General features: G+C 45.1%; 1 protein-coding gene across 1 annotated transcript in view; it reads right to left on the minus strand.

Moving 5' to 3' along the window:
• Positions 1-1,046: 1,046 nt before the first annotated feature.
• ZNF618 (zinc finger protein 618) overlaps positions 1,047-21,378 on the minus strand; it is a 123,669-nt gene continuing 103,337 nt past the window's right edge. Inside the window, exons 15-16 of the mRNA XM_010835192.1 lie at positions 9,528-9,629; positions 1,047-8,831 (exon numbers count right to left, since the gene is read on the minus strand). Of these exons, the coding sequence (XP_010833494.1) occupies positions 7,315-8,831; positions 9,528-9,629 (1,619 nt within the window). The 3' untranslated portion in view covers positions 1,047-7,314. The remainder of the gene's footprint in view (positions 8,832-9,527; positions 9,630-21,378) is intronic.

The following is a 21,378-nucleotide window of genomic DNA, read 5'->3' on the forward strand; positions in this document are numbered from 1 at the left end:
CGAGCGTCGATGAGCCTGTCTGCAGCGTGAGGCTCAGGGCGAGTCCACCCTGGCTGGGCCCTCGTGAAGGACTCTGATTCTTAACCTGGCTAGAGTGATGGCCACCTGGGAAATTTGGCAGGGCCAGACACCCTCCTGCAGACACTTCGAACTCCACACACATCCTCCGGGAGGCCAGTGCTGGGGGCGAAGGAGCTCAAGGCCTGCAAGTGACCACAGGGCAAGGGGAACGTGGGCGTGTGCTTCACCTAGGAGATGGCTGCACTAACTCTGGGCAGGTAGGGGAGGACAGTCACCCGTCCTGGAGGAGTGGAGAGCTGGCTTGGAGCATGGCAGCGTTTCAGCAGTCAGCGAGTGGGGAGGGAGGTTTAGGAAAGGGGGTGCTGCGAGAAAGCCACTGGGAAGCCTGGGTGGGCTGCCGCATCAGGGCGCTGCTCAGAGCTTCAGAAGGACAGAGAGAGGAGGGCACCCAAGGGAGCTGGCCTGGCTGCCTGGCAGGCCCCCAGTGTAGTGTCTGGGCTCTGTCTGCACCTCTCCTGGGGTGGAGAGTGCCTTCCCTCCCCAGGCAGGCTTTCCACTCTGGACTGCACTGGAGACAGTGTGTCCAGACACGGGGTTTGAATGTGTCTCTGACAGCTCCCACTGATTCTTCAGAGTCACAGATGCCATCTGGAACTTGGCAAAAGCCACGGGCACCCTTCCTCAGAAAACGGATGGTACATACAACCCATGACATCACATAAATGACGTCACTCCAGGCAAACCTGGGTGTGCTCCTTGGGGCCTGGGCCACCCTTCCTCCCCTGGGCCAGCGCTCAAGAGCAAGGCCCCGGGGGCCACGTGCTCTTGGGCCTCATTCGTCAGCTATCTCTGACCCGGCTCTGGTGTCCAGGGTCACCCTGACCTCATCTGATGTCCCCTCGGGATGGACTCCAGCTCCATCACCCCCAGGCGACGTCTGCCTCTGTCCATCTCTACTCTCCAGTGCCCTGCTCCTGCCTGGATGACATGGCCCAACCCCAAGCCCAAGAAATAACGCCACGCACTGCCATCTTCCTAAAGGTCGTTTTATTGTAAAACCATAAATACAACACTGACATGAAATCATTTATTTAAGCAACTGATTCTCTCTAACCATTAAAAGGATGTCTTTTTGCCTTGGCATCAACCAACTGGGAAATAATGTTGCAAGAATTCAGGGGAGGAGGGTAGGGGGTGTTGAATTCTGGGCTGGGGCTTTTGGCGATTTAAGGAACCAAGTGGACCCTTCCTCTTCACCCTGGGAATGTCCCACTTTTGGACAAGAACAGACAGGTAAAAACAGCAACATTTAAACAGCTCAGTTTTAAATTTTATTACTTTTGTAAAAAAATTTTTTTTTCTGTTCCTTTCCTCCATTTGACATCAGTAAAAGTTTTAAACACCACAAAACTGATTTGGCTATAAATGGAGAAACGGTACCCAAACCAAAATGAAACCGAAAACCCAAAGGACAAACAGAAAACCCTAAATAAACCCTCAAGTTTGGTCTCGGGGGTTTACAAATCACAAGAACCATCAACTCAACCCCCATGCAACGTGACTCCTTGCAGAGCTGTTGGATCCACACCAACGACACAGGAGATCGCAAACAACGTCTTTTGTTAATTAACACAGCAAGGGTGACACTAGGTAACTTTTTTTTTTTTTAAATACAGTACATGGTACACAGGGTCCCAAGAAAACCCTGCACAAACCCCTTGTGGAGACTTGAGCCAAGCACTGGCTGTTTATAAAAATATTGTGTTGCTACAAAAGTATAAATTAATGCTACCGGTATTAAGAAATATTAAACACATAAAACTTATAAGGATTAAGAAAAATATTCATTAATACCTGTAGAAAACTCTGGCCTAAAAAAGATATTTTTTTGTGTGTTTCTTTTTTTTGTAAATTTTTTTTTTTTGTATTTTTTTAAGATGACTTGAGTTTCTTGCACTCGAAGAGAGAGACACAGTCAGATGTGCCCATGGTATTGCCTAGAACGTCTTTAACTACTGAGAAAGGATGGGGGTGCACACACGTGGTTACTGAGTGGGGCCTGGGAGGGAGGGGGCACCAAGGCTTTCATAAGATTTACCTGATGTGAAAGAATCACCAACATGAAGTTATGGGGGGAAAAAAAGATAGGGTCATCAGAGAACAACTGAAAATAATTTATGCTCTTTAAAAAATATCTCTGCTTCAGGTGGTTGTACAAAATGACCTCCTGATGCTTGGAATCTGAATGGCCCTGGACACGCTGTCCAGTGGGTCTGGGAGCTTGCAGCCCCATGGGGCCCTCTGTCTCCTGGCTGGCGAGTTCCAGCCCTGTGCCAGTCCACGAGCTTGCTCACTGCTTTGGAACCCGGCTACCCGATCTGGGACCCCGTTTGGGTGGGAGGGAAGGGTCCTAGGCGGGGACCGGCTGGCACCTGGGTTGTGGGAAGAGCCCCCCTTCCGGTTGGCCTCAGACTCCATGGTCTCTGCCAACCTGGACTTCAGGAAGCGCCATAGGGATCCCAGGCCCCTGAGGTTGCGGACAAGGCTGGGCTGTGCCCCTAAAAGGAACTTTGGTTCGAAGAGTCGAAGGTGCCTGGTGGGACATGTGGGTCGGGAGGCCTTGGTGGGTCCTGATGCTGACACCCAACTGAAGACCTAGCACATCCTTCTCGGTACCGGAGTCGAATCTTTAAAGCAACGCCCATGGTGGTGACAGCGGTGGGGCCATGAATACACAATAGCAACCCGATGCCCTTCACCGTCATCAAAGCGGGAGCAGGTGCCTCTTTGCACAGAACCACAGGGCCCCTCTAGAGAATGGTGGGGCTCCACGGACTACGATCCTCAAACCCAAACGAGAGAGGAAGGGAAACAACAACTACAACAAGATCCTCCCAAAAACCCAGAGAAGGGAGAAGTGGGAGGGGAAACTCAAGAGGGAAAACACTGTCTCATTGGTTCACCATAACTGGCCTAGCAAACATTAGCCACAGTGACGAGTGGGCAGAGGCGGGGCCGGTGGGGCCCAGACAGGAGCCCCCCTCCCCACCTGCCGTCTCCAGGGGACAGCCTGAGCCTTCCTTACCTCTTGGTTTCATCTAAGCAGCGGCCTTTCTAGAAGCCCTCCTCTAGGTACATCCCAGGCACAGAGGTGCTACCACTGCTCCCCAGGCAAGGGCAGAGCTATGAACTTGCCCAGCTCCATGCGGGCAGGAGGAGACTTCCAGCTGTGCCCTGGATGCTCCTCACTCCATCTTTGCCAGCACACCTGTCGTCATGGCAACATCCCAGTACTGTCCCCTTGTGGGTCATTCCTCACGGGACCTCCCTTCTCCATCGGCATCCCAGGTTCGTTCCAAACCTTCCCTGTGAAGCTGTGGCCTCCCAGAGTGCCTGAGGCATCCCCAACAGCTCTTTGGGCTCCCACTTTCCAAAGAGTTTAGTCCAAGTTAAAGCACAAGCCTGGGTGACCCCTAAGGGCAGAGGGTCAGCTTCACGGTGGAAAACATGCCTTGCAGAGTTTTTCTCTGGTGTTTCTTGAAAGTACAGGAGAGAAGAGAGCAAGCTGAAGGACAGGAGGCTCACCAGCCTACAGAGCTGATGTCCGAGAGAGTCCTTCCCAAAAATCAGGAGACGCAGAACCTCTCAACTGCATCATTGGACTGCTCTCTCCTCACCAGGAAACCACAGCACCCTTTTTCCAGCCAAGAGCCAAAGCCTGGATGCTAACCATGAAGCTGCCAGGCAGGGTGATGGCAGTGTCCTCACTCACAGGCACAGTAGGTGGTTTTCTATGCCGTGAACCCTGAAATGAAGAGTAGCCATAAGGAGCTTCATCTGATGGCCCCTCTGTTTCCTGGTCTCTAGCTACCATCTGGAGGGAGGCCTGGCTGGTGGACCTGGGCAGAGGGAAGAAGAACCATGTTGGCACAAGTCCAGGCATCCATTCATGACAACTGGGATGGCACGCCTGCTCTTGGAGCAGAGATCCCTTGGTTACTCCACATCTGTGGCACCACCCATAAGGCTATGGTCCTTGGCTTGGGCTATGGTGGCGAAGCTGACTGACCTCAGAGGAAGCAGGAAAACCCTGCAGAGTGGACGTGTGTTTTCTCCGCCTCCTTGCTGGGGTCCATGCATGTCAGCAGCAAGGCCCCTTATGTCCTGGGAATCACACACTTCTGGCAAACTGTGTCCAAGTCAGCAGGCAATTGACTGCCTTGAGCTGTAGAGTCCCATAGTGGTCAGTGCCACAGAACGGGGAGCCAGAAGACAGAAACTTTCTGAAGGTCCATGTCAGGGCAGGCACCAGGAGATGAGCTGGAAGAGCCGACCTCAATCCTTTGGCTGAGCTAGAATTTGGATAGGGTGGATATTGCTGGAGACAAGGGGCCAGTGGCTAGGCCTGTGAGATCTTTGGGTTTTATTAAGCTGTTCACTGCAAGGGGATCTGCAGTAGGCAAGCTGCCTGCGTGAGAAAGCAGACAGAGGAGGGGCACCTTGGTACAGCCCTTCCTACTGGCAACAAGAGTGTCTGAAGGACGAAAGACTGGAAGAGAGAAATGACTACCTGCGACCTTATGCCTGTTATCTGGATGAGGAAGTCCCAGGAGACAGCCTTCAGAAACCGAGTGGCACTCACGTCATCTCTGCAGAGTAAGCCAAGCCCTAAGGATCGAACTGAGGTGGAAAGGAGGGACAGAACAGGAGGTGACACGTTTAAGTAGATACCTGGAATTTAGTAAGACTTCCTAGAAATTTCATGCTGGAGGGCAGACATCCCCGAGTTCCAAGGAGAAGGACGCTGATACTTGGGCTTGGTCCTGATGGCTTTGCAACACAGTGAAATGCCGACTTGTGGAGTGGCCCCTAAAATGAGGCAAGACCAGCACAGCTCCCCGCTCAAAAGCAGAGAGAGGATGGGCTCCGAGGCTTGACTCCTACCAACTACACAACACAGGCAGCTTCCACCCTCCTGTGTGGCTCAGAGTGCCAGGTCTCCCCGGCAGCAAGGCTGGAGGCCTTTGGTTGTAGGCATCTCACCCACCAGCAAGCCTGCAGCCACCTTCTGGAAGGTCTCCCAAAGTCTCATCAAATAGCCTGTCAATGCTCCCATATACTATAGAATGTGACACGCGGTGACTGTCCAGTGCAGGTAAGAGGCTCTTCTGATGGTGTGACACCCCTTGGAAATGTGGAGTAAGTGCCCAGAACTTCTCCAGGAGAGGAAATGGCATGATGGTTCCTGAGACCATGGCTTGCTGCAGTGAACGTGGAAACGACCCTCTGGGATGCATTTCAGTGTGTCCAAGATGCGGAGGGTTAGTTCTCATGAGGCAAATTGAGCAGGCTTGGCACCCGGGACAGTGTTCTGGTCCATGATCCTAAGCCTTGAGTTTTTAAATTAACTTCCCCAACGTTACTGCCATGGACCGGGGAGCGGGGAGAGGGCTGTTGTACAGTGCTTTTTGAAATCGAGGTATCTCGCAGTTGAACAATGGTTTATTACTAAGGAGGGATGTGGTGGACTTGGTCAGCCCCCCAGGATGGTAGAATGTGCCTTTGCAAATGGTGCCCCCCGCGATGGTGGGCACCGAGGGGATACTGGATCACCAGTACATATTCACTGAGAGGTGGGGTGGGAGGCTGAGCACTGATCCTAACAAAACCACCTCTTGAGAGGGGAAAGGGTCACCCTGTTGGCATTTAGGCTAAGTGTGTGGAACCTAAACCGCTCACAGAGGAAGAAAAGCCTAAAACCATCTTTCACAGCATCAAGTTGAATGTGGCCTAATGCCATTCCACCCTCAAACATCCGTCATTTGGCCCGCAAGGCACCGTGCTCAACCACCGTCCTGGAAGGAGGGCTGAGGCTCATGTGGGGGACCCCCAGGGCCGTGGGCAGTGGAACTCCCAGAATCTCAGGGGTCCTGGGGAGGAAGAGGAGGTTGTGGGTCTGAGGTGTGATGGATGCGAACATGGATCAACTCAGGATTCCCTGCTGAGCCGAAGGGTCAGTGACGCGGCAAGTAGTGTAATGCACTCTGGGTACAGAAATCAGACATTCGCAGGACCAGACGCAGCGAGCCAGGAGGGCGGTCTTCTACTTACAGTCAGCACTCCTAAGCCACGTTTCTCTGTGGCTTCCACCAAATCCCACGTCTGCGAGACCTGTGACTCTAACACCTCTCCTGGTCTCCAAACAGCACAGCCAAGTTCACGGTCTTGGCTGTTTCAAATACAGGAAAACTGGACTGTACAGGGAAGGTTGATAAAAACCTCAGGATACTGAATACACCACTGAGATGAGCTAGTTTACAGTGTGACTCGAGGAACAAAAAGGGCAATCAAAAAAAAAAACACAAAAAAAACCCTCCAAAATATAAGTTATAGACATTCAGTGCCTCCTAGCAGAGTCTAAATCAAATTTGAAAAAAAAAAAAAAAGGCAAAAACTGCTAAAATGTTAGGAAAAAATTATTAAGGAGTGGAGACAGTTATCTTATACTTCTTTGAAAATGTCTTTTTTTTCCTCTCTTATATTAAAAAGCAAAAGGTCAGCTTTATATTCTTAAAAGTCTCCTTTCCTGATTTGGGGAAATAGATAGGTGTGTTTCTAAGGCGGCTGCCCCCTGACACCCAGGGGTATCGTAAAGGCAGCAGCTCAATGCCCTGAAGGTGAACGAGAACAAAGTCCAGTGCAGAAGCTGTCCATCTGATGCAGTTTGGAGAATCCATGGCAGGGCAGCTGGGGAGGAGTGGGGTGTGATAGGGTCAGGAAGACTAGGGGCAGGGGTGACGGGCAGTAGGGGGACCACAGGGTGAAGGACAGAGAGCGTCAAGTCACTTCAGATCTCAGCTGCCTGAACATTTCACAACATCAGTTTGTACAATCTGCACACCTGAAAATGGAGTCTTTTAAAGCCCCCTCACTGAGAAAAGGAAGTGAAGCGTCTTCCCTCTTTCCCAAACACTCAGCTTTCCTGACACGCCCAGTTTAATGCACACGTGCCCACAAGGGAGCATGCATGCATGCACCAGGGGAGTATGTGTGTGCACGTGTGTGCAACACTTCGGCAGCCACGCAGATGAGCACAGAGCTGCCCGTGCACACACATGCACACTCACACTGAAAAAAAGCACTTAAGTTTCCAGGGGGCATTTATAATGAGGTCCACAGTGTTTAGAACTTAAATTCCTCTTCTTTGTTTGCGACAGTGTTGTGTGGGTTTTTTTCCTTCTTCTTTGAACGTTCTCTTTTCCTCTTTCGTATTTTTTTTTCAATCTGGAAGTCTTAAAGCATGTTGGATTTCAGAAACATGAGTTTGTTCATATCTTCTGGACTCAGCAGTCGCCTCCTTTTGATGAGAAGTGCTTGTTCACACATATTTACACACCCGCTCCTGGCCCCCACGGCCGGCACCGCGAGGAGCCAGAAGGCGAGCCTGGCGAGTTTTGTGTGCTTTTGGGTCACGCACGACCAGTACTGGAAGAGATCGGGGGTGGCCTGGAAGAGGGGCTCCTGCAGGTAATCGTACACTTCGTTCTTCCCGAGCCGGTCGTCCTCCTGGGTGGCAGGGTTTTCTCCGGGGGCGGAGCGGGGCTTCTTGGCTGCAGGCTCGAAGTCGGCCTCCTCAGTCCAGGACTCCTTGACCTCATTGATGAGCTCGCACACCTTGCCGATGATCTCCTCGTGCTGGTAGGGGGGGACGGGCCGCAGCTTTTGCTGCGGGTCCAGGATCATGGCCACCTTGTGCGCTGGGTGCACCTTGAAGTTCTCCTTGAGCGCCTCCAGGAAGAGGTGGCACAGCTTGCTCACGGTGCCCGCGTCGTTGGCCTTGGCCGTGAACAGCTTCTCCAGCCTGACGTAGGTGGGGAGCACCAGCTGCAGGGTGGGCTGGCTCTCGTTGCTCAGCTCGATGACCGCCTGCTTCACCGGCGTCAGGATGGCGGCCAGGTTGCTGAGCAGGTGCTTGTTGAGGCTCTGGATGAGGTTCATCTTCTTGGCCCGGCTGTAGAACTCGCAGATCTGCTCGTAGCGCTCGTGCACCAGCAGCAGCGAGTCCGTGACCGAGTTCCAGCAGGGCGGCGGTGAGGTCTCCTCCAGCGAGCCAAAGGTCTCCTTGGCGAGGCCGGTGGAGCCCGCCAGGTCCTCGCACACGTTGAGCAGCTCGATGACCTCGTGCATGCTGCGGGCCTGCAGCGTCCGCTTGCTCAGCACGCTCTGCACCACCGAGTTCAAGGCACAGGCTGAGCAGCGCAGGCACATGCCGGCCTTGGAGAAGGCGGAGGCGCTCACCCGGCAGTCCGTCACGTACACGGTCCTGATCTCCGACATCACGAACTCCGACAGCACGTTCTGCACCCAGTGGTGCACCAGGTCGCCACTGTCGCGGATGTCCGCACCCTTCACGCCTAGCACGTAGCTCTTGATGTGGTTGCCCTCGGCCTGGTAGGCCGTGAGAATGTAGCAAGAGTCGGGGCCGACGCTCTGCGAGTGGCAGGTCACGCCGATGCCCAGGCAGGCGTTGCTGCCCAAGGCGCACGTCACCTTCACCTTCACCTGGTTGTACATGCGCGGCAGGTGCTTCAGCGCCAGCGTGTTGAAGTTGCCCAGGATCTCGGTGACCGAGAAGGCCCCGTAGCGGGCGCCGCTGTCCACCAGCGTCTGGGCCAGCTTCAGGAACTCCTTCCCGCTCACCACGCTCAGAGCACCCAGGTCGGCGCACATGACCCGCCCCAGCCGCTCTGCGATGTTCTGCCGCTCCTTCTCGGGGATCATGCTGTTGGGTGTCAAACCACTGGTCGTGGCTGGGAGGTGGGGGGACACAAAGAGAGGCGTGATTAATCCTGGCATTCTAGGCTTATTGGTCTGGCAGCAGCCTAATACTCAAGCATCTAGTATTAGGAATTACGAAGTGATTTCATCTTGTGTGCAAACCAATGGTGGCGGCAAGTCTTTAACATGTGACAGTCTCCCAGGAATGAAGTTCTGTGATTGACTAGAAATGCCTGCCATGCCATGAAGTTCTGTGATTGACTAGAAATGCCTGCCATGGGCATGGGAACAGAGGGTAGTGGTATGTGTGCAAATATTTGCTGCATGTGCCATTCACCTCGACCTCTGAAGCTAACTAGTCTAACCAGTTCCTCAAAACAGAAACAGCCTCTGATACAGAAGGCGTTAGTGAATAAGATACCTGAGGCCACAGTGTCAGGAAAAAGCAGACCAGAGAAATTGTGCAGGGTGAATTCTAATTCTGATTCTGTCATGAATTTGTGTTCTCTGATCACAAAGAGATCAGGTCTCCCCAGGCCTCCTCTGTCCATCCTGTGAGGTCGGAATTCCCATCAACTAGGTCTCAGGTGTGAAAGTGCTTGGTAAACCGTTATGCGTGGTCTCGCATCACCATGGGAGGTACGGGGGTGGGGAGGGGGGCAGAGAAGCAGCAGGAGGGCTGGAGCAGACTTCCTCCAGTCCGCGGCGTCCGCCTGGGAAAGACCTACTGTTGTTGGCGCTGTTCCTCTGGGCTTGGGCCTTCCACTTCTCCTCCACAACAGCAGGGGGCGATCGGGACTGGTTGGAGGCAATGTTGTTTTCGTTGTCCGCTGTGGGCACAAAGGGGACAGTGTATTTCCTTGAAGTGCCAGAGGCCTGTCAGCTAACAAGGAGAGAACTAGAGCACGCAAGTGAAGACGAGACTGGTCTCTGGGACTCAGGCCTGGGTTCAAATTCTGGCTCCTTAGACAACTATCTGATGCCTGCAAAGCACCATTTTCATCACTTGGAAGAATGAAGATAATCCCACAATTGTTAGAAGGACTAATAAGAGATAACATAAGGAAAGAGCAGTGGGCACAGTGCCCAGCATGGAGTAAGCACTCGGGGAATGGGAAGTGCTGTGTTCTGAGTCTGGATGGGAGGCTCCCCAACACCCACAAGCACAAAGTTCTGAGACTGGGCAGGGGGTGCCCGTTACACCCCAAGAGGCAGAAAGCATCTCACACTATTGCTTCTTTGAAGTGTGTCTTTTTAGTGTATTTACTAGAAACTTAATTAGATGAACACAACAAAAGCAAAGCCCTGTGTGACATCAAGTATACAATTCGCAGCCCCCTCGTTACATGCAGAAGGTGAAACTGAAGAGCACACGCAGGAAAGGATTTGCTCGGGATCACACAGAAAACCAGCAGCAGCGCTGTCCTGGGTGTGTCCTCCATGAATCCCCCTAATTTTTGTTGACCTGTACATTTACATTGGTATTCAGTTTTAAGTAATGGGCACATGCCATACTCTCCTATGCACAGTCAATTCTTGACATTTTTGTAGAGGTGTTTCTGAGTAGAAATTATCTGAGTTACATATTTGCCATCAGAAATGACCACACCATCTTTTACTGCACCATACTTTACCAATTGTTAACTACACCCTAGGTCCTGAGTTTCAGGGCTGTGCCATTTCCAGTATGACTATTCTGCTATGGACCTGTTTGCCCAATATTCTAATATTGTTTTTCTGTGCTCTTATATTGTTGTTGTGGGTGTACTTCCTTGAGACATCATCTGACAGGTAGAATCCACAACCTGAGACTATCAGTGGGTCAGCGGCCTCTGTTCAGCATTGCCAGACACTGTTCTTCCTTTCTTCTCAATTTAAGATGCCAGACCTTAGAGGTCAAGGCCATAATTTCCATACCTAGAAAAGAGACTTCTCCAACTTCTACATATTCACAGTCAGCCAGCTAGAAGACTCTGGGATGGGCATTCAAGGAATATTTTGCAGCCACTAGAAAAGTGGCTGTGTACCCTGGAGAAACGTGAAAATGCATAACATAATAAAAAGCACACCTAATCAGAATTTCATATGTATTTTTAGAGATATGCACTTTAAGCTCACAAGTCAAGGAATGAACAGATTTATGCATCAAAATCTATGGGGAGGGGACTTTCACTTCTGCCCATTAGGGATGCCCTACCATAGGAACTGCTCTCCAGCTGCAAACAACTAGTGATCACGATACAACTGCTTTCAAACAGGCAACCCGGGGTGTGAGCCCAGAAAAAGCAGCAAATGTGGTGCGCTCTCTGACTGCCCTGCTTACTGCCTGGAGGCAGGGAACTGAACAAGCACAGTGGTCACCTTTAAGAGACAGAGATCAAAACTCAGGCAGAGACAGCTAGAATTTACAGGGAAAAGTACTAAGGCACAGGACGTGTCAGAAAGAGAGAGCTCTTGAGATTGTAGGGGGTTCCCTGGAGTCTTTGATGAAACTAATCTGCCTATTTCTGTTTAGACGATAAGTTGTGTCTGACTCTTTTGCGACCCCATGGCCTGTAGCCTGCCAGGCTTTTCTGTCCATGGGATTTCCCTGTCAAGAATACTGGAGTGGGATCCAATTTCCTTCTCCAGGGGATCTTGCTGACCAGGGATCAAACCTACATCTCCTGCCTTGACAGGTGAATTCTTCACCACTGAGCCACCTGGGAAGCCCAATACGTATGACCAAATTCCACAGGAATGGGGAAAGAATCATTAACATGCAGTAGGATGATAACTCCTAGGGTTACCCAGCTGGGGAAGTCACCCGGGCCCCCTCAACCAGAATGGAGAGACCAACCTCAATGCACAAGAAACTGGACAGTCCCCTTGTATGCGTGTGTATATGCTACGTCACTTCAGTCAGCAACTCTGTCCATGGAATTTTCCAGGCAAGAATACTGGAGTGCGTTGCCATGCCCTCCTCCAGGGGATCTTCCTAACCCAGGGATTGAACCCACGTCTCTTGTGCCTCCTGCATCGGCAGGCTGCTTCTTTACCATTGGTGCCACCTGAGAAGCCCTGGACAGTCCCCTTATTATGCAGCTAAATTAGCCATAGATTAAGCACTGCCCTAGATCTGCCCTAATACATTTTAAGAACAAGCCTCAAATGTATTAAAGTGATTCCAAACTTAACAAACTGCAAGCCAAGTTTAATACTCTCGAAAAAATAAAAAAAAAACAGCACCTAACAATATGAAATTCACAATGTCATTCATCTAATCAGTACTGGACACTCAAAATAGTAGGCAAATATGACCCGTAACCAGAAAAAAAAAACCAAAACCTAATCAATAGAAACAGACCTAGGAAGGACAGAGATGATATATTTTGCCAATAAGAATCTTACAACAGCAGTTGTAAACATCATAAATACGTTCAAGATATGAAGGGAAACATGAATATCATAAGGAGAGAAATGGGAGATGTATAAAAGAGCAAACTAAACTACACTCATGTGGAACTTCTAAATATAAAAATAAGTGCTATAGGAAAAATACACTGTATGGGATAAAAACTAATTAGCTGCCACAGAGAAAAAAAAAATCAGTGAAGTTCGAGACAGAGCAAAAAAAAATATCCAATGAAAACCAGACTGGGTAGAAGGTTGTAAATAAATAAATGGAGTATGGACAATATTAAGCAGTTTAACACACATATAAATTGGAGTCCCAGAAAAAGGGGGTGAGGCAGAAATAATATTTGAAGAAACGGCCAGAATTTTTCCAAATTGGATGAAAACCATAAAATCAAGTTCTAAAAGCTCAACTAACTCAAAGAAAACACCACCAAGGCACAGTATCATAATAAAATTGTTGAAAACCAATGGCAGGAACAGCCGGAGGAGAGGAAAAATTAAGTCCAGGTGAACAGAAATAAGAATAACAACAGACCTAGCAGGCAACAGAACAAAGTTAGAGGAGAATGTCAATCTAAAACTCTAAGGGCTGCCCTAGATGAATGGATAAAGAAGATATCATAATGCAATTGATATAAATTATATTTATTGGGATATTACTCAGCTATAAAAAAGAATGAGGGACTTCCTGTGGTGTGGTCCGATGGCTAAGACTCCATGCTCCTGAGCCCAAGTTCAATCCTTGCTCGGGGAACTAGATCCCACATGCAACTTAGACCCTGTACAGCCAAATAAATAAATAAACATTAAAAAAATGAAATAATGCCATTTGCAGCAACATGGAAGGCCTTAGAGATGATCATACTAAGTGAAGTAAGCCAGACAATGACAAATACCATATAATATCACTTACATGTGGAATCTAAAAAAACAAACAAAAAAAAGGATACAAATAAACTTATATACAAAATAGAAATAGACCTACGACATATAAAACAAACTTATGGTTACCAGAGGGAAAAAGGAAGGAGGGATAAATTATGAGTTTGAGATTAACATATATACACTAATATATACACATATATACATATATACACTTCTTAATGAAAGTGAGTGGAGATTGAAAAAGTTGGCTTAAAGCTCAACATTCAGAAAACGAAGATCATGGCAACCAGTCCCACCACTTCATGGGAAATAGATGGGGAAACAGTGGAAACAGCGTCAGACTTTATTTTTCTGGGCTCCAAAATCACTACAGATGGTGACTGCAGCCATGAAATTAAAAGACGCTTACTCCTTGGAAGGAAAGTTATGACCAACCTAGATAGCATATTCAAAAGCAGAGACATTACTTTTCCAACAAAGGTCCGGCTAGTCAAGGCTATGGTTTTTCCTGTGGTCATGTATGGATGTGAGAGTTGGACTGTGAAGAAGGCTGAGCACCGAAAAATTGATGCTTTTGAACTGTGGTGTTGGAGAAGACTCTTGAGAGTCCCTTGGACTGCAAGGAGATCCAACCAGTCCATTGTGAAGGAGATCAGCCCTGGGATTTCTTTGGAAGGAATGATGCTAAAGCTGAAACTCCAGTACTTTGGCCACCTCATGGGAAGAGTTGACTCACTGGAAAAGACTCTGATGCTGGGAGGGATTAGGGGCAGGAGGAGAAGGGGACGACAGAGGATGAGATGGCTGGATGGCATCACCGACTCCATGGATGTGAGTCTCAGTGAACTCCGGGAGTTGGTGATGGACAAGGAGGCCTGGTGTGCTGCGATTCATGGGGTCGCAAAGAGTTGGACACGACTGAGCGACTGATCTGATCTGATCTGATCTGACACTAATGTATGTAAAGTAGATAAACAACAAGGACCCACTGTATAACACAGGCAATTATATTTAATATTTTATAATAACCTATAAGGGAAAGAATCTAAAAAATAGATACGTATGTACATATAACTGAATCCCTATGCTGCACACCTGAAACTAAAGCAACATTATAAATCGGTTATAATTCAATTAAAAAACTACAAAAATATTTTAAAAATAAAATAATTAAAACTCTAAATCCAGTCATACTATCTTTTGCAAATGGAAATAAATAAGGGGAAAAAAATCAGACCTGCAACTATAAGAAATGCTATTATAAACAGTGCTGCGATGAACATTGGGGTACATGTGTCTCTTTCCCTTCTGGTTTCCTCAGTGTGTATGCCCAACAGTGGGATTGCTGGATCATAAGGCAGTTCTATTTCCAGTTTTTTAAGGAATCTCCACACTGTTCTCCATAGTGGCTGTACTAGTTTGCATTCCCACCAACAGTGTAAGAGGGTTCCCTTTTCTCCACACCCTCTCCAGCATTTATTGCTTGTAGACTTTTGGATCGCAGCCATTCTGACTGGCGTGAAATGGTACCTCATAGTGGTTTTGATTTGCATTTCTCTGATAATGAGTGATGTTGAGCATCTTTTCATGTGTTTGTTAGCCATCTGTATGTCTTCTTTGGAGAAATGTCTATTTAGTTCTTTGGCCCATTTTTTGATTGGTTCATTTATTTTTCTGGAATTGAGCTGTAGGAGTTGCTTGTATATTTTTGAGATTAGTTGTTTGTCAGTTGCTTCATGAAATGAGTCGCCAGTCCAGGTTCGATGCACGATACTGGATGCTTGGGGCTGGTGCACTGGGACGACCCAGAGGGAGGGTATGGGGAGGGAGGAGGGAGGAGGGTTCAGGATGGGGAGCACGGGTATACCTGTGGTGGATTCATTTTGATGTTTGGCAAAACTAATACAATATTGTAAAGTTTAAAAATAAAATAAAATTTAAAAAAATAAAAAATAAAAAAAAGAAATGCTAAAGGAAGTTCTTTAGGTATAAAAAAAAATGATACCAAATAAGAATCTGGATCTACAGAAAGAAAAGAAGAGTACCGGCAACTGTATATATATGAACATAAAAGATGTTTTCCCTCATTTTTAATCTCTTTAACAAGGTAACTGACTGCTCATTGGAAAATAGTAACAATGAAATGTGGTAATTACAAGTAGAATAAACTGTATGGCAACGATAATAGAAAGATTAGGAAGGGGATATAGAAGATTTTGTTGAAAGTTTTTCACACAATATACAAAGGGGGCTAATACCCTTTGAAGGTAGACTTAATAAGTTAGAAATGTATAGTGTAAAACTGAAATAAATCATTAAAAACACCCAAGTTACCATTAATAAATCCATGGTAGAGATAAAAATGGAATAATAAAAAATTCTCACTTCAAAATAAAGCAAAAAAAATTAGAGAAAAAGGAAGAAAGAACAAATGAAACAATAAACAAATAGGAAAATGGTAGATTTAAACCCAGTAATACTGAAATCACATTAAATGTAAATGATATGATCTCCACATTCCAAATAAAAGTTAGAGAATGTCATACTTTTAAAAAAAACAAGAATCCACTCTATGCTATCTATAGGAAATCTATTTAAATATAAAGACCTGAGTAAGTTGAAAGTAAAAGGTTAAATAAAGGCATACTCCACAAATAGTAATGAAGAGAAGGCAGGACATGCATGTGGTAGTATTACAGAGAAAACAGACCTCAGAACAAGAAATATGACCCGGGGTAACGAGAGGCCCTGCATAATGGTAAAGAAGTCAAATCACCAAGAACACATAACGATCCTATGCTGTGTGCAAGTGGTAACGGAGCATCAAAACCACATGAAGCAAAAGCTGAGAAAACTGGACAAGAAACAGCAGACCAAACCTACGCCTGGAAATCTCAAGCTGTCTTCTCTCAGTGATTGTTACTCTCAGGAGAAAAGAAACTACTGAATACAAATGAACAGACAGCGGCAGCATCAAGCAGCCCAATGTACACACAGTCGGATTCCCAGAAAAAGGAGGCAGGACAGAAAAACACCGAAATCATATAAAGTATAGTCTCTGACCGTAACTGAATTAAATTAGAAATCAATAACAAAAAGATATTTGGAAATATTTCAACTATTTGAATATTAAACATCACACTTGTAAGTAACTCAGAGGCCAAAGAAATATTAGGGAGGTCAGAAAATGCTTTGAACTGAATACTAAAACATGCAAACCTCAGGTTTCAAAATTTGTGGATACATGTAAATGAATGTTATTTATAACATTAAAAGTTTTATTAGAAAAGAATAAAGGTTTAAAATCAGTGCCACAAAGCTTCAACACAAAGAGATATAAAGACTAAGTTTAAAGAGTAAGTTGAGTCTAACATAAACAGAAGGAAATAATACAGACAAAAGCAGAAATGAATGAAACAGAAAATGGATAAACACAATAGAAATCAAACTAAAAGCTAATTCTTGGTAGAAATCAGTAAAATTGATAACCCTTTAATAAGAAGGATTAAAAAAAGAAAAGAGAAGAATGTAAATTATTAGTAGTAGGAATAAAAGAGGGAGACATCACTACAGATGCTACACATTTTAAAGGGATTAATGGGGACATGATTATGGGGACTTCCCTGGTGGTCCAGTTCTTAAGAATCCACCTTCTACTGCAGGGGACACAGGTTCGATCCCTAGTCAGGGAACTAAGATCCCACATGAGGAAACGAAAAGTTTACATGCTGCAACTAAAGATCCCACGTGCGACAACTAAGGCCTGATGCAGCCAAACAAATAAATATTTTAAACAATGGTTATGAACAACTTTCTGCCAATAAATTCAACCATTTAAGAGAGGCAAAAAACAAACCTAAAAATATAAAGGCTCTAAGTTCACTTCAGAAGAAATAGGTAACCTAAATATCTCAAGTTCTGTAATTATTAAGAAATTCAGATCATAGCTCACATAATTTCCCATAAAGAAAAGTCCCGCATGAGTTGACTGCAAAGTTTGACCAAATATTTAAGGAAGGAATAATACAGATTCCAAACAAATTCTCCCAAAAATCAGAAGAGGAAAGATCATTTCCCAAGTCATTTTACAAGGCTGTCATTACCTCAATCCAAAACTAAAGAAAAAATTATAAGAAAAGAAAGTACAGGGACTTTCCTGGTGGTCCAGTGGCTAAGACTCCACATGCCCTGTGCAGGGGGACCCCAGATTCAATCTTTGGTCAAGGAACTAGATTCTACTTACTGCAACTAAGAGTTTGCATGCCTCAACTACAAAATCCTGCTGGAAGGTCCTGTTTGCCTCGACTAAGACCAGGCACTGCCAAATAAGTACATAAATAAATTTTTTTTTTTAAAAAAAGAAAAGAAACTACAGACCAATATCCCTCAACATATACACAAAATGCTTAACAAAACATGAGCAAAGTAAATATAGCAATATATAAAAATAATAACACATCATGGGAGTTTCACTGCTGTGCCCTGGGTTCAATTCCTGGTTTGGGAACTAATATCCCACAAGCCATATGGGATAAAATAAAAAATAAAAATAATAGCACATCATGAATAAGCAAAGTTAATTCCAGAAATGGGATAGTTAATAAAAGAAAACAATTGGTGTAATTTCCTATACTGAGAGAAAAAAAATTAAGAAAAATCATTTTATCTCCATAGATACAATGCACTATAAAGGTGATAAAATCTAGTACCCACCCATGATACAAAATTTCAGCAAGCTAGGAAGAGAAGGCAACTTCTTCAACTTGATAAAGGACATCTAAAAGAACCCTTAAGTTTACTGATCTGATAGAAATAAAAAGGATTATTTATAAGGAAATACTATCAACAGTAGTATTCCAACCAATTAGACAACCTGGATGAAATAGACAAGTTCCTAGAAAACATAAACTATGAAAACCGATTTAAGCAGCAGAAAATCTGGATGTATCTATACAGAAACTGAATTAGTAATCAAAAAGTATTGACCGGAAAAAAGAAAAGCAAAGGAAAGCCCAGGCTCAGATAACTTCACTGATGAATTCTATCATATGTTAAAGAACTTTTCACAAATTCTTCTGAAAATAGGTGGGAACACTTCTCAATTCATCCTATGAGGCAGGTATTATTCTGATACCAAATCCAGACTAAGAAGTCACAAGAAAAGAAACAATGCCCACTATGCCTTTTGACTATAGATACAAACATCCTCAATAAAATACAGCTAACCAAATCCAACAACACATACAACAGATTATACCCTATGACCAAGCAGCATTTATTCCAGGAATACAGGTCGGTTCAACATACAGAAACCAATACCATATTAATAGCATAAAGGATAAAAACTACCTGATCATTTTAATTGATGCTGGGAAATTATTTGACAAAATGCAATACTTACTGTTCCCTGGTGGCTCAGATGGTAAAGAGTCTGCCTACAATGCGGGAGACCCAGGTTCAATCCCTGGGTCGGGAAGAAACCCTGGAGAAGGAAATGGCAACCTACTCCAGTACACCTGGCTTGGAAAACCCAATGGATGGAGGAGCCTGGTAGGCTATAGTCCATGGGGTCGCAAAGACTCAGATACGACTGAGCGACTTCACTTCACTTCAATACTCTTTCATGATAAAAACACTCAACAAACTAGGAATTGAAGGGAATTTTTCAACCTGATAAAGGGCATCTATGAAAAACCCATTGCTAACATTATCAGTTCAGTTCAGTTGCTCAGTCGTGTCTGACTCTTTGCGACCCCATGAATTGCAGCACACCAGGCCTCCCTGTCCATCACCAACTCCCGGACTTCACTCAGACTCGCATCCATGGAGTCGGTGATGCCATCCAGCCATCTCATCCTCTGTCGTCCCCTTCTCCTCCTGCCCCCAATCCCTCCCAGCATCAGAGTCTTTTCCAATGAGTCAACTCTTCTAAGGAGGTGGCCAAAGTACTGGAGTTTCAGCTTTAGCATCATTCCTTCCAAAGAAATCCCAGGGCTGATCTCCTTTAGAATGGACTGGTTGGATCTCCTTGCAGTCCAAGGGACTCTCAAGAGTCTTCTCCAACACCACAGTTCAAAAGCATCAATTCTTCGGCGCTCAGTTGTCTTCACAGTCCAACTCTCACATCCATACATGACCACAGGAAAAACCATAGCCTTGACTAGACGGACCTTAGTTGGCAAAGTAATGTCTCTGCTTTTCAATATGCTAACATTATACTTAATGGTTAAACATTAAAAATTTTCCTCTTAAGATCAGGAACAAGGTAAAAATGAACACTCTTTTATTCAACATGCATTCGAGGTTCCAGTCAGGGCAATTATAAAAAAAGAAAGAAAGAAAAACAAAGAGAAAGGGCATCCAGATGAACGGAAGAAGTAAAATAATCTCTATAGATAACAGATGACATCACTGTGTGTACAGAAAATCCTATGGAAAACACAGATACACACACAACTATGAGAACTTGTAAATAAGTTCATCACGATTTTAAGATACAAGATCAACATATTAAAGAAATTATACTTCTGTACATTAGCAATGAACACTCCAAAAATTAAATTAAGGAAATAATTCCATTTACAATAGCTTCTAAAAGAGTAAAATACTCACAAATAAATTATAAAATAAGATTGTACACTTAAAACTAAAAATATGTTTGAAGAATTCAAAGAAGGCTTAAATAAATGAAAAGGCATTCCATTTTCATAGATTAGAAGACAATATTGTTAAAATAGCAATACTCTCTAAATTGATCCAGATTCAACCCAATCCCTATACTGCTGTCTTTTTTTGCAGATATTGACAAGATATCCTAAAAAGTTTATGCAGAAGAGCCAAGCACTCTTGAAAATGAACAAAGCTGGAGAGCTTAGACTTCCTGATTTCAAAGCTATTATAAAGCCATGGTAATCCAGACAGTGTGGTACTGGCACAAAAATAGACATACAGACCAATGAAACAGAATTCAGAGTCCAAAAATAAACCCTCAAATTTTCAATCAACTGATTTTTGACAAAGGTGCCAGGACAATGCAACAGGGAAATGAATAGTCTTTTCAAAAAACTGAGCTGGGAAAACTGGATATACACATGCAAAAGAATGAAGTTTGACCCCTACCTCACACCACATACAAAAATTAACACAAAATGGAATATGGGCCTAAATCTAAGAGCCAAAACTAGAAAACTCATACAAGAAAACAGGAGTTAAGCCTTTGTGACCCTCGATCAGGCAATGATTTCTTACACATGACATCAGAAGCATAATGAGAAAAAGTCTTCATCAAAAATTTTTGTGCTTCAAAGGACAGCATCAAGAAAGTGGAAAGACAACCTACAGAATGGGAGAAGACACTTGTAAATCATCTATCTATAGAGGCCTCACGTATCTACAGAGATAAAATGATCTCTTACAACTCAGTAATAAAAAACCTCCAAAACACCCAATTAAAAAATGGGCAAAGGATTTGAACCGACATTTCTCCAAAGGAGATACTTAAATGGCCAATAAGCACATTAAAAAAATGTTAAACATCATTTGTCATCAGGAATACACAGAAAAGGAAAGATACACACATCTGAATGCAGAGTTCCAGACAATAGCAAGGAGAGATAAGAAAGCCTTCTTCAGCGATCAATGCAAAGAAATAGAGGAAAACAACAGAATGGGAAAGATCAGAGATCTCAAGAAAATTAGAGATACCAAGGAAACATTTTATGCAAAGATGGGCTCAATAAAAGACAAAAGGTATGGACCTAACAGAAGCAGAAGATACCAAGAAGAGGTGGCAAGAATACACAGAAGAACTATACAAAAAAGATCTTCATGACCCAGATAACCAAGATGGTGTGATCACTGACCTAGAGCCAGATATCCTAGAGTGTGAAGTCAAGTGAGCCTTAGGAAGCATCACTACACACAGAGCTAGTGGAGGTGATGGAATTCCAGCTGAGCTATTTCAAATCCTAAAACATGATGCTGTTAAACTGTTGCACTCTATATGCCAGCAAATTTGGAAATCTCAGCAGTGGCCACAGGACCGGAAAAGGTCAGTTTTCATTCCAATCTCAAAGAAAGGCCATGCCAAAGAATGTTCAAACTATCGCACAGTTGCACTCATCTCACGCACTAGCGAAGTAACACTCAAAATTCTCCAAGCTAGGCTTCAACAGTACCTGAACTGAGAACTTCCAGATGCTCAAGCTGGATTTAGAAAAGGCAGAGGAACCAGAGATCAAATTGCCAACATCTGTTGGATCACAGAAAAAGAGAATTCCAAAAAACATCTACTTC

This window comes from Bison bison, unplaced genomic scaffold (genome assembly GCF_000754665.1).
Source record: "Bison bison bison isolate TAMUID 2011002044 unplaced genomic scaffold, Bison_UMD1.0 scf7180017864039, whole genome shotgun sequence".
Lineage (NCBI taxonomy): Eukaryota > Metazoa > Chordata > Mammalia > Artiodactyla > Bovidae > Bison > Bison bison.